This window comes from Taeniopygia guttata, chromosome 17 (assembly GCF_048771995.1).
Source record: "Taeniopygia guttata chromosome 17, bTaeGut7.mat, whole genome shotgun sequence".
NCBI classification, from domain to species: domain Eukaryota; kingdom Metazoa; phylum Chordata; class Aves; order Passeriformes; family Estrildidae; genus Taeniopygia; species Taeniopygia guttata.
Window position 1 is genome coordinate 9,151,722 of NC_133042.1, and position 17,208 is coordinate 9,168,929.

General features: G+C 49.5%; 1 protein-coding gene across 6 annotated transcripts in view; it reads left to right on the plus strand.

Annotated features, from left to right (window-relative positions):
• The first annotated feature begins 2,138 nt into the window (after positions 1-2,138).
• CAMSAP1 (calmodulin regulated spectrin associated protein 1) overlaps positions 2,139-17,208 on the plus strand; it is a 33,045-nt gene continuing 17,975 nt past the window's right edge. For 2 of the 6 annotated variants that reach the window (XM_030286651.4, XM_030286653.4), the window contains exons 1-2: positions 2,888-3,171; positions 10,587-10,749. In XM_030286651.4, the coding sequence (XP_030142511.4) occupies positions 3,109-3,171; positions 10,587-10,749 (226 nt within the window). In that variant the 5' untranslated portion in view covers positions 2,888-3,108. Of the gene's footprint in view, positions 2,657-2,887; positions 3,172-9,759; positions 9,968-10,090; positions 10,240-10,586; positions 10,750-17,208 lie in introns of those variants that run through there. The other 4 variants (XM_030286656.4, XM_012578382.5, XM_030286654.4 and 1 more) reach the window with 4 other exon arrangements.

The window sequence follows — 17,208 nt, forward strand, 5'->3', positions numbered from 1 at the left end:
GAACAGGACGGTCTGTAAGGTGCCTTCCAATCCCAACCACGCTGTGACTGTGAAACAGATGGAAGCAGCAGATGCTTCCCCTGGGAGCTGCTGTGCCCTGACAGCCCGGTGAGCTCAGACCAGGCTGCCGTCCCCTTGGTGACAATCCTGTCATGTGCTCTCTGATCATGCCATTCTTTAAAATTGATTTTATTATTAACTGGCCAAAGGAAGCAGCAGCTCTGGGAGCTGCTGGGGATGATTTGATATAGGGAAATTTGGTTTGGAACAGAATTAAGGGAGAAATTACTTTCTCATGTAATTCAAAAGCTTTCACTTCAACTGTAGGAGTTGTGAGCTGGATGTTGGTCCTGGGAAATGGCTGGAAGGAGGGCAGGGCTGCAGTGTACGTGTGTGAGCTCAGCCCAAGTGCCAGGGAGGGTGACCTGAGCTGGGGCACGGCCCGAGCCCTGCGGATCCAGTGTCACCAGGAATTCGGGCACTGCTGGGGCTGGGGGAGGGACTCCCGTAACTCGAGATGTGCTGGACCAGACCCCGCTGGACTGAAATAAATCTGGAGAGGTGACCAGCTCTGTAAGCCAGGGCTGGGATTCAGATGCCTGGCAGAACAGCTGGTGCCCAAATAAGAGGCCTGAGTTCAGAGCTGTGATGCCAGGGTGGCTCCAGCAGCACATCCAGCTGTGGGATGCAAACCCCACGTGGTGAGGTCCTGCACCAAGCCTGCTGCAGCCCGGGATGCAGCACTGCAGCTTCCCCAGTGTCGCAGGGAGAGTCCCAGCTCTCCAACAGGTTTTGTTACCCATCCATCAGCAGTTGCATAAGGAGCTCTCCCACTCTGGGAAGCAGCGAGTGGAGCAGGAGCTGGTTCCAGCTCAGGGTGCACAATGTGAGTGGTGGCTCTGGAGGCCTCACTCCCAATCCCTGGTGAGGGCTGCTGGAGCCTCCTGGGGCTGTGCAGGTGTGTGGCTGCTGCTGCATTATTCATGGCAGACTCGCTGTGTTTATGCATGATGTGGTTTCTTGGCTTTTATGAGCCGTAGCTTGGGCATAAACCACATTCATGTAGCTGTGAACCTTTTCGTCCTCTGAGGAAGAGCTGCTCCCCAGAGAATCTGTGCCCGGGAGCCCCGTACCTACAGCAGCTCCCACATGCCCCAAGTTTGGGTGAATTGTTTATTGAGCTCCTCCTCGATGTGGCTGTGCAGGAAAACCCCTGGAACTGGGAAGCCCCAGGGCTGTGCTGACCCTGCTGCTTCAGCCACCCACAACCTCAGCCCCTTCCCACTGTGCAAGGCTTGGAGAGAGGAGTTTTGAACAAATCTCTGGATTTCTTGGCACATGGGATTAAATTTTTAACTCTGTCCACATGGCCTTAGTTGGGGTGAGGTGCTGTGAGCTGCTGGACACCCAGAAGCCGCACACAGCTCCTCCATGAAGTGTGTGAGGGAAGGGAACAGTTCAGACCTTCAAAATCATCCTTCAGAGGACACCAGCCGGCTGTTGCCGTGCTGTTGGATCGGTGTTGCAGCATCCCTGTTCCATCTGTGTTTTCCCCTACACAGGAGCTGGTTGCCAGGCTGCCTGGGATGAATCACGGGGTGCTCTCTGCCTGTACCCCCCTACTGCTGGCTTCCTCACAGACAGGCACTTAACTCCCCTGCTCCCACACACTGGGAACATTCACCAAAAAAAGAAAAACTGCACAATCCCCCCTGAAATCTGTGCTTTGGTCTCCAGTGAACCTTCCCCATCCCCCTCTCCCCTTTCCTGTCAGCGAAAAGCAGCAGCCCACTCCTCCTGCCAGCCCTTCTCCCCACTGCAGCAGCCCCGTGCCTGCTGCAGCCCAGTCCATAAGTGGTTTGAGGTATTTCCATCCAGCCCAGGTGTCTGGAAGTAGGGCAGAGCCCTTCCCTTGGAGCCCTGCTGGTGCAGCTCTGGCAGCCACGGCCTTCCCTGGTGCTGTCACTTCCCGGGCCGAGCAGTGCCTCAGATTCCCGTGGGTTACCGTGGGCTGTATTTATAGTTTGCTGGGCTAAAAATAAAATCCCCAAGTGTTGGGTTCCCTGATCCCAGCCTCATGGAAGGAGGGATACCCAAGAGCCCTCAGGAGGGGTCTGGTGGGGGTGTTGCCTGGGGCTGTGATGTTTTGTGGGGTGCTCCCATGGAGGGCTGGTCAGAGTTTATTTTTTGGAGATGGTGTAGCTGCTGCATCACTGGCTGCTCTTGCTCAGCACAGAGCCTCGTGCAGGACTCTCATCCCACTAAAAATACTTCCTCTGTCTCATCAGGCTCAGTCTAACGGAGCCTGTGAGTGGAGGGGAAGGAGCCATCGGTGCTCCTGGCTGTGGCTACCAGATGGCACCAGAGGAAGCCCCACACGGCCCAGCTCTGAGAAAATGTGCTGCCAAATCCCTCTGAAAAACGTCTGTATGTATAGCATTGGTTTGTGCTGGTCCTGACCCCCTGTGTGTGTGCCCAGCAAACATTCCTGCCTGCTCCTGACTGGTTTCCAAGCGAGGTCCTTTTTCAGCTCCCACCATGCAGGGCGGTGTTCTGGAGGGAGGATGTGCAGGAGAAACGTGCCTGAGCATGAGGGGCCCAATGCACCCCTCTAAGGAGAGACCTTCGCCCATTCCTGGTGCCGAGGGAAGCCAAAGTAAGTAATTTCTCAAGTGTTTCCTTAACCTGGGGCTTTTTGGACAGACCTGAAGTCCAACTGGGGGCAGTGTGGGGGAGCGGGATCTCCTCTGTCCCTCTGGCTCTGTCCCAGTCCCACCACACCACCAGCACTGGGCAGCTTTCAGAGCCGATGGGCTCCAAGATCTTCCCCCCTCCTGACTGCGTGGCTCTCCTGCAAAAAAAAAAGAAAAAAAGCCAAAATCCCGGCGTGGCACTGCCTTGCGGGGCTGCATCGGAAAGCCTGGACCAAAACCAAAGCGGGAATATCTGCTCCCGGCATCGCCCCGCAGCCCCCGGCCGCCTCCTCCGCATCTCCGCTGTGGCTGGGAAGGAGCGGAGCCCGCGGCAGTTGCCGTGGTGATCCAGCGGTGCCGGGGAGCTCAGGGCACCGAGCCCCGCCGCTGAGCCCGGGACGTGCCATGGGCTCCCATGCCACGGGCAGCCCCCCAGAGCCCCCGGCGACCCCCGAGGCTGCGAGGATGCGGGCGGCTGGTAAGGCGGTGCTGTCGGGGATTCGGGCGGTCGGGGGCTCTTGGAGGGATTGGGGGTCTCGGAGCAGCCGTGTGCCCCCCCAGCCGGACAGACAGCGGCACTCGGTGCCCCAGCCCCACGGATCTGGGGGTCCTGTACAGCACCCCCTTCTCCACGGGCTGCCCTGGGGGTCTCGTCCCCGCTGTTCCCAGGGCCACTGGGGGGTTCTCAGCCAGTTCTGAACCCGAGGGATGGAGCTGAGGCAGGGTGGTGCTGGGCAGCCTTGGCATGCGTGGGGAGCGGGCTGGGATGGCACAGCACGGGGCACCAGGGCCATACAGCCCCACACGTGTGGGCAGCGAATGGGGGGCACAGAGGGGCCACCCCGCCACGGCAGGATGGGACCATGATGTGGTTCATCCCTGGCTACTGCTCATGGTGTCGTGGGCACCCTCCTCACCCAGACCCGTCCTGCTGTGGGATGTGTCCTGCCCACATCTCTGCCAAGCTCGGCAGGTGCCAAAGCCATTGGAAGGGATTGTGGGGGAATCTGGGGATGGGCACACACCGTGTGCCCCTTTGGCATCCCTGCCAGGAGTGTGGGGACCAGGCTGGCCACTGCCCACCCTGATGCTGGGGCTCTGCCCTGAGTCCATCAGAGCTCCCTGCTGGTGGGTCAGAGGCTCTGGCACAGTGTCTCCGTTTTACAGCCATCAAGTTCTTGCTGTAAATAAGACCTGGATGAGCAGGATGGAGATGTTTCAATTCCTCTGACTAATTTGTACATTCCCATATTTCTCTGGCTGCAGATTTAAGAGTGTTGGAGCGTGTGCAAGCTGGCTGGGGCCCAAGGAGGTGAGGAGGGCAGTGTTTGCCTTGGCCTCTCCCTGCAGGCAGGGCAGGAGGGGACAGGGCTGCCAGGTGAAGCCTTTGGCTGTGGCACAGAGCTGGCAGCAAGGGGAACTGAGAGCAGGAGCTAAAAATACTGAATGGCAATGAGGCAAAATGCAGTGAGAAGCCACTGCCACCCCCGCCAGACCCTGCTGTGGGGGAATTAGAGGAGCTGTAATTTGCTTTTGAGGCGGTTTTTGCTGCACTGAAGCACAATAAAATCACCCAGAGCAAGTTTCTGGGCTGGCCACTCAGCCCAGGGCTGAAGGTTTATGTTTGTGGAGGAAGGAGCCTTAAAATCCAGAAATTACAGCCCTGTCCTCAAAATATCCTCTGTGTTGCAAGACCATAGCTCAAATCTGCCCTGGGGAATGGGAAGTGCTGGGTCAGGTGCATCCCTCCTGTGGCTGGGATGGATTTTCCAGGACCTGGCAGGCAGTGTTTGCCTTTGTGCATGCCCTGGGGGACCTGGAACAAGGCAGCCACTGATTTGTTCCCTCCCTCTGTGCGATGGATGTTGAACATTTTGGTGAAATCACCACGTTGTAACAGCTTTTTGGAAAGGGTTGTCTGAGTTGGTGAATTCCCAAAGGTAATGCTTAGCAGGGGATCAGGATGTTGTTTTTGAGGATAACCACATGCCAGCTCATGGCAAGAGGAGGGCTCTGTGCCATGCTGATGGATGCCAGGCTATTCCTGTGCCAGGGATTGGCACTGCTCCGCAATCCCAACAGCATTTATTGGGATGATGATGCTGAGTATGTTCCATCTTGCTCTGGGCTCTTGCACCTTGCACAGCCAGGGGCAGGGGAAGATGTTGCATTTTGGAATACAATTAGATTTCTTTTTTTTGTTCATTTCTCCTGCCTTTCGCTTACTCATTGATTTCCTGCAATGCTTAAATGGTGAAAAAGTTGGGGATAAGTAATTCTGTCTTGCATAGTTGTACAGTTGTGGTAAATATAGTTTTACTTGAAGTGTCCTTAGGAAAAAAATGCATTTTAGAAAGAAATCATCTGGGAAAAAAAAATAAATAGTCCCCATCAAACCTGATCTGTTTGAGTACTACTCAAATGTGGTTGCTAAAAATGGTTTAATGAATATAAAGATACATAGACAGAGACATCTAATCTGCTCATTAATTAGATCATGACAACACTCAGAACCCTTTCAGCGCTCACCCAGCTCATCCCTGGGGTCTCCCTGCTTGGGGTTGCCTGAGGAATGACAAGGCATGGTGGGATGAGACTCCCAGGAGAACCTGGTGGGCTGTAAGTGCTATTGACCTGTTATCCTCCTAAACATAGTCCAGGGACTTTAAAAATAAATAATCTTATGGGTAAAAATATCTCACAGGCAAAACCCCCTCCTATTATTGATGCAGGCACTTAGAACCCACCAGCAGCACTTCCAGGGCTGTAATTGCTGGAGGTAACTGAGGCCTGGGGTTGGAGCATCCCTCTGCTCGCAGCAGGGGAAGGGAGCTCTGGCTCCCAGCAAGGAAGGCAAGCAGGGTGAGCTGTCACCCCTCCCTCAGCCAGCTCTTCCCCCTGGCAATAACAGAGTCATTAATTAATGTTTGCACAGCACTTTGAAGATAAGTGCTGAACACAAGAATTCTTTTAAATGTGATGGGGCTTGTCCCTGGCTGAGGGGAAGCCCCTCTCTGTGAGGAGCAGAGCTGCCTGTGCTCCCTGCCCGTCCCATTTCTCGGGTTTGATACACATCAAACACTCCAAGCAGCGGAAAAAGAAATAAATCTGAATAACTTGTTGCACTCATCAGCATAACAGCTGAGTTGCATATACATTACCTTTGAAATAATACAAAAGCATGAATGAAATGGAGTCCTACTCCCTGCACCTCATTTGTTTTCTTTATTTACATGAAAAATGTTGCTCGTTGCCTGTGGTTCCCTGATGCACGAGGCCTTGCCACTGCATATTCCTGCCGAGCCACAGAGGTGGAGATAAGGAGTTGCTGACAGCGGCGCTGTGCCTCAGAATCTGTTCCCGTGCTGCTGGGAATGGCACTGAAGTGACGGTTCCATTACTAAGAATAATATCCTGCTCTCTGCTCCTCCAGGCTGGCTCCGTGATGGGCTGTCACAGGAAACTATTCTGTACAAGGTAGGAAAAGATATTTGGAGCTGTCAGAGCAGCAGGAGCATGAGGAGGCTGCCAGTCCCCCCACTCCCCCTCGTGTGATGGGACTCAGGCTCCAGTCAGTCAGGAGATATTGCAAGTGTCTTCTTGACCACATCTCCTTTTCCTTCTGGAATTTCTAGTAAGATGTAGGTACCTTTTGTTTTGATCCCTGCAGTATGGGCACAGAGGAGATAGATCCCTCTGCCCCCCGGGCAGTGCCAGCGCTGTCCCCACGCTGTGACCTCGGGGTGTGCCCAGGCTCTAAGTCAATCCTGGCTGGGGATATTAAGTGCTCAGCACCAGGGCAAACGAGGCCCTGCAGAACTAAGCCCAGGGAAGCAGCTACAGCAGGGTTCAAAATTAGTCCAGGCTGAAAATAGGGCCCTGAGGAGAGAGCTGCAAGCAGCCAGGGCTGTGAGTGTGCCCGAGCTGCTCGCTGCTCTGCTGGAGCCATCTCCAGCACTCGTGGCTGTCTTGGAAAATGTGCAAGGAGAAGAGATAAAAATGTTCATTCATTTGAGTGTTTTCTCTCACTGCTCTGCAGAGCACAGGCAGCAGCTGTTGGGCAAGACTGAAGGCAAAAAATCTCTTCCCAGAGAGAGCCACCTGCCTTTATTGGCTGCTGAGGACAAGCTGTGGCTGCCCATCCTTGGAAATGTTCCAGGCCAGGTTGGATGGGGCGTGGAGAAATCTGAGGTAGTGGAAGGTGTCCCTCCCACTGCAGGGGTGTGGGACAAAATGATCTTCAAGGTCCTTTCAAACCCAAACCATTCCAGGAAGCTCTTCCTCTACATACCCAGGACAAACTTCAGCCTGTAAGTCCCAGGACACAGCACATTTATATTTTTACAGAAGATACTTTTTTTTTGCAACATTAATTTAGATCTGCTGTCCTTGGGGACATCAGATATTCTGGGAACTAATACTCTTATTCTATTCATAGTCTTCCAATATTGATAATTAAAACAAGGTGGAAGAAACTAAAATCCCAGGCTTTTATCCAGTATGGCAGAAAACAAGGACAAGGGTCCAGCTTTGCTACCTGCAATGAGTGTCATGTGTGAATATGGTGATTTCTCAAAGGAATTGCCTGCTAGTAATTAACCTCAGAGCTCTGCTGGAAGACAAGTTGTGTCAGTTCACGTGTACACCCACTCTCAGTGCGTGAGGAATCCAGGAGACTAATAGGAAAATTATTTTATGTAGAAAAGCAATGTATTATCATTTTCCAGAAGAAAAGCCTTGGAGCATGTTTAGTAGTGGAGCACAGAAAGAAACAAGCAGCACGCAAATTACAGATGAATTTGTTGCTGCTGAATATGGGAGAATCATTTATTTTCTCATGGAAAAGGCAAACATGCTTAGCAGTTCACTGGTGACCCTCCCACTTTAAATGCAGGCTTTTTATCTCCAGGACAAGCTTGAGGACGCTGGTGTGGGATGATGCCGAGTTCTCGACAAACCACTTCATCATCACCTACAAAGTTCCCCAAAACATCAATTTCAGCTTCCACTTAAGGACATGCAAATGCCCTCAATAGCAGAGTTTCAGGGAGTTACCATAGAGGAAGAAGTGGCAGCACGTTCCACACCAGACTGGAAGAGCTGCAGGGAGGAGAAAAAGGGGCAGAGCAAGAGGTAATTCCAAGGCCAGGATGCTGCGTGCAGCAGAGGCCTGGGAAAGGAGAGCACTCCCCTGGATGCTTTTTCCATTTTTCTATTCCGAGAGATTCAGAAGTTGAGGTGATACTGGCCTGGTTTTGTGGGGGTTTTCTGCCGCCTTCTTAGAGCATATTTTTGTTCCTGATAAGTCTAACAATTGGATCCATTCATTACCTCAAGGATAAATATGTCAGAGGAAGATGTAGGTCAGTTTTCTCACCCTCAACACAGGTCACCTGCTCCAGGAGTCCAAGGGCTGCTCTGTTCCTGCCGTGGGTCTATTGCCCAATCCGCCAGGAAAATGAAAACATTCTTCTCAACTATAAGGGGATTTGGATTCGGCCTTAATGCTAAATCTACAAACAAGAGCAGCTTGTTCTGATGATAACGCCCCAAATCGAGAGCCTGTAACCACTGTGTTGGAAACCAAACCCTTCGAACAGAGATTATTAAACAACCAGCAAGTTGTTTGCAAAGATGATTTAATTGCACACAATTCTGCAACATGGGAGAGTGATAGAGGCTGGAATAACCTTTGGACACCAGATTGTATTTCCTGGTGACACAAACAAAGAATGCCCTCCCCCTGTACTTTGAGAAGACACAGGGAAATAAAGGTTAAATCTTAAGATGTGTAAGTCAGGCTTTGGCCTGAAAAACCATCCAGCATCCTTTGATGGTGAGCAGGGAGTAACTCAGCAAATCTTGAAGGACATTATTTGTAATATCATACAGAAAAGTATTGCTGATACTTTTTGATACAAACCCAATGTTTTATTGAGCCATGCTGACAGCAGAAAGAAATTTCAACCCTTCCCGCACTTAAGAAAATGACTGCTTTGGTACAGAGGAATCTATCATGCACCTAAAGGCTCTCACAGCTGGTGTTTTTTGGGGAGAGGCAGTTTTTTGGCATTTCTGTGTTTCCCTGCATCCAAAGGGAAGACTGGGCGAAGATGCCGAGGGGTTGTGACTCTGTGAGGTGAGGATGGGATGGGGGCCCAGCAGCCCCAATTCTACCTCCTGCCAAGGAGCTGATGGGCAGGAGGACCATGATGGTTGTGGGTCTGTGAGGTGGGGAGTGGTTCTATGAGTGGCTGTATTTCTATGAGGGGCCGTGGGTCCATGAGGGGCCATGGTTCCATGAGAGGCCGTGGTTCTATGAGGGGCTGTGGTTCTATGAGGAGCCCGTGTTTCCGTGAGGGGCCGTGGGTCCATGAGGGGCTGTGGTTCCGTGAGGGGCCGTGGGTCCATGAGGGGCCGTGTTTCTATGAGGGGCCGTGGGTCCATGAGGGACCGTGGTTCCATGAGGGGCCGTGGGTCCATAAGGGGCCGTGGTTCTATGATGGGCCATGGTTCCGTGAGGGGCTGTGTTTCTATGAGGAGCCCGTGGTTCCGTGAGGGGCCGTGGGTCCATGAGGGGCTGTGTTTCTATGAGGGGCTGTGTTTCTGTGAGGAGCCCGTGGGTCCATGAGGGGCCGTGTTTCTATGAGGGGCTGTGTTTCTATGAGGGGCCGTGGTTCTATGAGGTGCCGTGTTTCTGTGAGGGGCTGTGGTTCTATGAGTGGCTGTATTTCTATGAGGAGCCCGTGGGTCCATGAGGAGCTGTGTTTCTGTGAGGAGCCCATGGTTCCGTGAGGGGCCGTGCAGGCGGCCGGGCCGTGAGGGGCGGGTCCGCGCTCCCCGCGCGCGCGGTCGCCGTGGCAACGGTTGCCTGGCGGGCGGGCGCGCGCGCGCGGGCGGCGGCCCGGCCGTGCACCCCGCGTGCGCGCGCAGGCGCTCCCGCCTCTCCCTCTCTTCCCGCCGAGCGCGCGCGCGCGCGCCCCGGGCCGGGAGCGGCGAGAGCGGCGGGAGCGAGCGGGGGGGGGTCGGAGAGAGGGAGAGGGCGCGGGCGCGCGCGCGCGGAGCGGGAGGCGGGCGCATGCGCGCGCGCGCGCGCGGCCCCGAGCGCTGTGGCAGCCGCGGCCCCTCGGCGGCGGCGGTTCCGTCCGTGCCACCCGCACCGGCACCGGCACCGGCACCCGCACCGGGCCCGCCCACCCCCGCCCCGCCGGGGCTCCGGGCACCGCCGTGCCCACTTCTCGCGGCGGGGATGAGGCAGCGGTAGCGCGGCAAAGGTGAGGCGGCGGGGCCTGCAGGCCGCGGCGGGCGGTGGGGAGCGGCGGCGGCGGGGGCTCGGCGGGGCCCTGCGCGGAGCCGGCGCCGGGTGGGCTGCGCCCCCTCCCCGCCTCGCCCGCCCTCGCCGCCGCCGCCTCCTCCTCCGCCCGGGCGGGGCGGGGATGCGGGGAGGGGGCGCCGCCGGCCCCCGGCGCGGCTCGGCCCGGCCATGGGCGTGCGGGCGCGGAGCCTCTGCTGCTTCTCGGGGGCTCGGCGGGGGAAGGAGCCGCAGGTGCTGCCCCGGCTCTGCCCCTGCCCCGGTGCGGCCCCGCGGGCGGGGAGGGGGCGGCGGTACCTGCCCGCATTGTTCCGGGAGAGCCCCATCCTCCCTTTATCCCATCGGCAGGTGACGGGGCTGCGCCTGTCTCTGCTGCCGAGCCAGGCCCTGCCCTTGACAATAAGGGATGCTCGCCCCGGGCTCCGATGCCTTTTGGTTCCCGAATCGCTACATCAGCCCTCCCGATGGAAATCCCGAAGGATGCCGGGCCTGTTGTGTGCAGCCGGGCCAGCCCCTCTCCTGTGTGTGCCTTTAGAATCGTCGGCTCGTGTGAAAGTCTCTGCCTTTTGTTTTTGTTTTAGATGGTGGATGTTGATGTTTGTGCGGGTGGAGAGAGTACCAGAAGAAAAATGGATGCTCTGACAGATAGTGCAGTTGAGATTGTCCCTTTGGAGCTCTATGATTCAGCCAGAGCAAAAATAGCTGCTAATCTACAATGGATCTGTGCTAAAGCCTACGGAATAGGTAAGATCACCTCTGTCAAGAAGTCATTCTTGATTTTGTTCTTGCTTTTTCTGTCTCCCCTGCTGTTTCAGGAGTAATTAAATTTGGCTTTGTTTTAAATATCAATAATATGGCAGCCTGTTCTCTTGTAATACTGTATCCTTGCTGGTACCTTAAACAGGAATAACGGGACTGTGTGAGATGCCCTGAATCAGCAAACCGAATGGTGAACGCTCCCAGATGGTGCTTGGCAAGAATTGCCTGCCTCAAAATGTTTAAATCCTTGCTTTAGCTAAGCAGACTTTGTTCCACAGAGCTTTATGTCACTGCTTGCAGGCCCCAGGTCCTTCTAGGCTTTAGGTTCTTCTTGTCTGGTCATCTTGGCCAATAGATGCTGGCACCTTGACACCCTTTGTATGCTCAATTAGAACTTCTTTTTGTATCAGATTATGGTTTCACGTTCAAAGTGTTCTAAAAAATAATCCGTTTATGTTCAGCAACCTTTTTCTTTTATGGAAAGAAATGTTGAATGAGCAGGTGTAGTTTGGGTGCTGTGACATTAAAGAGCAGGTTGTAGGGCATAGAGGAGTTCTTCCTTCCCTCACATTGTCACAAACTTTTACTGTCAAATGTGGAAAAAGAAATATTCTTGGAGCATATTTGTACAGTGTTTTCCTGGCAGCTGTTGAAATATGCTTTTTTGTTTTGAACTAGATCTGTCTCGATGTACAAGATGCATCTCGAGTTTAAGTAGCTTCATTATGAAGAAACAGGATGCAGTACTAGTGGGTCTGTTTTATCCAGAACAAAAGATATAATAAAAACATATATATAGAGTCTTGTTTTGGAAAATGAGGTGGCCCTGTTAATCTAAGTCTAATTCTCCAAACTCATAATATGCTTAATGGATTAGCACTGGCTTACTTGGTGACAAGGCTGAAGAAAAGTGGTCCATTCCTGCCATTAAATATTAATCCTTGCTGGAATATTTTTTTTTAATTATTTTTTTTTCTTAAACATTTCCAGCCCTGTCAGTGTCTCCCTCATCTTGGTGACTGTGGGCACAAAAAATCATGGGGTTTACAGTGTTTAATGTATTTTGTTACAAGCAATAAGAGGCCAGAAAACTCCACGGATCAGATGACGTCTGAAAATGTGGGAATTTGGGGAGGGAACATTGATAACTTGAAAGAACAGAACAGGCACTTCCTGATGTAAATATTTAACAGTTACTGGAATTGTTTGTAACATTTCCTGAAACTTTTTAGCCATCCATGATAAAACAGTTACTCCAGACCTGGGGATGCACTATTTATATTGTGACTTTGTTTCGGAGGAAAGCTGATCCTAAATGGGAAGGGACTGGCACGGATCCTGCACTGCAGAGAGGGCTCGGTGGCCTCGTGCTGCTCCAGCACTCAGAGTTGTGTCTGAACCTCTTGGACCAGTTAATTGCTTAATGGCAAGTCTGTTTATGCTCCTGACAACACAGGTTGTAAAAGTATTTGGCTTTCCTATGACTAAAAGCTAAAAAGAATCATCTATTCCCATGGCAGAACTGGGATCTCTGGCTGCAGCAGTCTCTGCCAGTTATTCTCCTTGCATTTAGGCTGCTTCAGATTACAAAGAAACAACATTTAAATGCCACAAACAATAGGGAAAAGTAATTTTTTCCCCAGTGAGTGAGGATTGGTGTCCGTGTGTGTCTTAGCAGGCCCGTGGAAATGTAGTTTGATTTTTGAAATGGCTCCTGCAAGTCTCTGTCACATGTTAGCCATTACTGCTGGGATAGCATTGCACAATCCCTAGAAATTTATAAGCCTCTTTAATTCATAGAGAGATGGGTTTAAGAAGGTTTCCTGTGTGATTAAAATTATGAATAATACTTGAATTTAACACATTACTTGTCATCTCTCAGGGTTGTGTTTTAGTGTTAAGACATTTGATGTTGTTCAGTGAGTTTTGGGCAGCTACAATCAATTGTGATTTTATTATTTAAAATCTCACTATGCAGATTAAAGGGTTTGAGGACTTTTTATTATTTTAGACTTGTTTCTGCTTAATTTGGTAAAAAAAAGCTTATCTGTTTGTAACATTAAAACACTTCTGTTCTGAAGTAAATCTTACCAGGTTTCCATAACTGGCTTCACGTGAATGAATATTTTTCTGAAATGTTAGATTTGGATTTGATTTATGAATTGACATAATTTTATGCCTTCATCCTTCAAATTCTGGTGCATTTCATTTTCATCTGGGTGAGGCTGAGCTGATGGTGAAGAGTGGAAAGGGTCAAGAGCAGGAATTTGATGCTGGTGTAGACTGTTCCTGAAAGCCATTCATCACTGCAGGTTCTACCTGCAAATATATTTTCTATTTGCTGTTAAAGGATATTTGAATTCTCAGCTTCTTAGCTGGCATTTAAATAGGAAAATTCTTCATCCTTTGGTTTTTTTTTCATCAAGGACAAATCACCGGTAGCATGAATGACCAATACTTTGAAGTCCTAGTTTGGACTTTGTTTTTTTGTTTTATTTGATAATACAAGATCATGCAGTCCTCCTTTTTTTGGGGGGGGGTTTTTTTTGTTTTTGTTTTTGTTTTCACCTTCTGGCCACGAAAAGAGAATTTTGGTAGCCAAACAACTGAGCAGCTACACAAACACTGTGGGCCAGCTCCTGTTCTTGCACAGGAGCTGGGCTGGATGGTTTGTTCCTGGAAACCTGCGGCTCCTGGCTGTGGTGGAAGCCTGGCTGGCACAGATGGGCTCCAGAGGGAGGTCCTACAACTGTTTGTCTGAATTCCAGAAAGCAGAGGGGAAGGATGTCATGAAGGAAGGTCTTTCCCCATTCGCTGTCATCCATCTCCCCAAATAAATCTGGGAGTACTGACATAGATCACTCTCACTCTGAGCACATCTGGAAACCTTCTGCACCCTGGAAAGGTTCTAAGTCCCTTTAGCTTAGACAGTGGTTTGAGAAAATGGAGTTTAATGAGACCAGAATTAGCTTTTTTAATCCTCAAACTTTGATGAGAACCAAACGGCCACTTCAGGGAATTCAAATTCCTGATGTTTAAAGGGTTGAGGAGCAAAGCTGCCACTGAGTGTGGGGAGCTTCAGCTGACAGTGGGTGAGCGTGGGAGGGCTGGGGAGCCTTGGCAAGCCCTGCATGGGGAGATGACTTTTCCACAGTGCTTGGAACGATCCAGATTGCCAGGCAGGAATGAGCCACGCAGAGCAGTGGGACGTGGAGCTGGCCCTTCAGCCCCACTGGCCCCTGCAGCTCTGAGCAGCAGCAGTTGGAAAGAACAAACTCAGGATGGTTTTATTTGGGACCACCTGGGAAAATAGACAATGACAATGAAAAATCCAGATTTCTCAAGATATTTAGTGTGGCACTAATTTATGTGTGGAAATTATGTTTTCCATCATCATGGCTATAATATTAAAATTTAGGTACTGAAGGATATGGAAGTGTCTCAGTGTTGCAGCTTGCTGTGAGCAGTGGGTTCTTTCCAACCCTTTCCATAGCAAATAATGTTGGTTCAGTAAGACAGTGTGCAAAATTCAGATTTTCCAAAAGGGACCTGATGGGTTTTACTTATTTATCAGGGCTGAGAGCTTTACATAGTTTCCAGACTTAATGCTGACAGTAGCCTGAAACCTTTGGCAAGATGCAGGCAGGAAAGCCAAGGACTGATGGAATGCATTGGAGGGGAAATGCAAGTTTGGTTTTTTTGGTTTTTGAATACTTAGAACTTGCTTGCTAAATAAGGTTTTACAGTGCCGTAATAGCTCCCCACAGCTACCAGTTGGTAGAGGTAGTGTGAGGATGTTTCCGGGGCTAAATTCCCTAAATCCCTGGATTCCCTGCTTATCTTTTGTCAGCTTTTTTCACAGGCTCATAGTAAAAATCCTTTTAAGAAAGCTGTTGTGTTTAGCAAATATTAACAGTTAAACATTTGTTTCTTGAATAGCACCTGTTTCATAAACACTGAGTTTTATTGTGTGAAGTTTACAGGGGTGAAGGATTCCATAATTATTATTTTGTCTCTTCTGCTTTATCCAGGATTGTGGTTTTATCCTTGATCAAAAGATATGGTAATAAGTGCAGAGACTCTCCCAGCAGTTTGCAAAGCTTTTAGCTTGGGGTTTTTCTGCCTGTTGTATGTAAATTTTCATGTGTCCTATTACAGATCACTTACAGGCTTTAGAATTCAGTGCTGCAATGAGAACCAACACAAAATGTTTATATTCTGGGGTCTTAGTGCTGAGAAGGTGAAGTTTGTGCTCAGCTTGGATATTCACCAGTGCTGAATAATTCTGGGAGCAGATACTGATACTAATGAAATCCTACTCAGAATCTGAATAAGCTTCGTGCTGTTTACCAGGACAGCTTGGCTCCCTTTCCATGTGAAACCAGTTCTTCGTGCTTCTGGAGGTAAAATAACATCTGGGGTGGATCCACCCTGTCAGTTTAAGGGATAAGTCAAATTTGTTCAGATTGTTGTATTTTTCTTTATCAAGTCATAATCAAGTGGTTGTCTTTGAACAGGTTTTTGTAAGTGAGATGATAAAGAAATGCTCCCTCCCCTGGAGCAAGAAGAGTCTGGCAATAATTGTCTCTCTGACAGTTGTTGCAAGTTAAGTTATTTTTGTAATCCTCTCAATGATTTTTTTGTACTTGGAGATTTATACTCAGAACTGACAGTTTTTGAGATATTAGAACTATGGAACAGACCAAAATAATGGCTGAATGAAAAAATTGTATTGGAGACTTCTTTATAAGCAAAAAAATAAGGACATGATTTAAATTGGTTTTCTTTAGTGTGATTTGTTAAACTTCTCGAGCAGAAATTTTTGTAGCTACAGCTTAGGTGTTAATTTCTCAGAAGTTAATTTTTCATGTTGATTTTCTCCAAAATCCAAGGCATAGATGTGTAAAAACTCAAGTTTTAATGAACAGAACTTTTCTAACCTCCAAGTTCAGTTATAGGTCATGGAATGAAGGTGTTGGAAAAGATGCTGATAGAAACTGGGGCTTGGAAAGCCTGGGACATTTTCTTCCAAAAGAGCATTGGCACATTCTGTAGTGAGACAAGCACAAAGCCTGTGACACCTTTGGTTTGTCTGATCCATAAAAACTGGGGAGAAAAGGTGTCCATGATAGGAGTGGCTGCTTGTGTGTCCATGGTGTGTGATTTAAATTAGCCCTGGGTAAATCTGATGGGGTGGAATTGCCTAAAAGTGACAACAGTATTCCTGGGATTTCAGGGAGTGTGGGAATTTTGCCATTTTTAAGGGGAGTTGGGGAAGGAGCAGCCCTGGGTGCTGCAGGTAAGGATAATTAACAGGTGTGAAAGGTAAGATCAGTGGCTTCAGTTGCACTTCAGATGCAGATTTCAAATATTGAAGACACCTCTCAGTTAAAGCCCTTTTTTGTCTGTTCTGTGTTACCCCATTTGAGACAACTGCATTGAGTACACAACATCAATTCTATTTGGAAGTTTCCCAACTCAGAATTATACACTTACTTAGCATCCTGTTTGCATTGCAAGTTTTCCTGCCATTTATTTCTCATTTATTTGTGCCTGCCATCACGTCCAGCATGAAATAAATTTGTATGAAATAGTAAAGTTAGTATTATCACTCTTGAGCTTTGATGTTGTTTTTATATCCTAATTTTTTTATAGATCTGCAGGACATAAATGACCTACAAGACTGTTCCCATGTGTGACAGAAGTGTTCCATGTACTAATGTAAAAAATAAACCTGGGCAAGTGTGTACAGTGAAATAAATTGCAATTTTGTGAGGATTAATGTTGATGAATAACTTCCTATGATAGTAGGAAGTCAAATTATTAATCCTGGTGCTAAAAGTTACTCCCACCCAGCCCTTCCTTTAATCCTGGTCAATCCAAATCCATTCAGTCCTTAAACAATTGTATGGAGATCAGAAACATGAAATTAGAGGATTCCTCAGTATAAAAGAAAAAGACTTCAGGTTTCTTGACTGGACTTTCAGATCGAATGACACAATACAAGTTGGGTTTTTTTTTTTTTCTTCATTTTGTTTGTGTGTTTTGGGTTGTTTGTTTGGGTTTGTTTTTTTTTCTAACATATTGATTTCTGTGACATGGAATCTCCTCATTGAGAACTAGATCCATTTAGTGCTAGCAAAGGCTTTTAAAACTCACTGAAATGGAGCTGGTTTAATCAGAAATTGATGTGGGAGGTCTGCCTGCCCCTGTCACGGGGGGCTCAGCTCCCATGGCCTCTCCTGTGGTAGCAATGTGTGGAAAGACCCCAGTCCTATGGATTGCTTCCCTCCTGGGTGTTAGTGTTGCAGAGAAACCTTTTTCCTTGCTGTGGTAGCAGTCTATAAAATAATCACAGTCTCTGTACCTTGTGGAGAAGGGAAAATCCCCAGAAAAATCCAGACTGAGGAGCAGGAGGTGTCTTGGAGGGATTTCAGGGCTCTT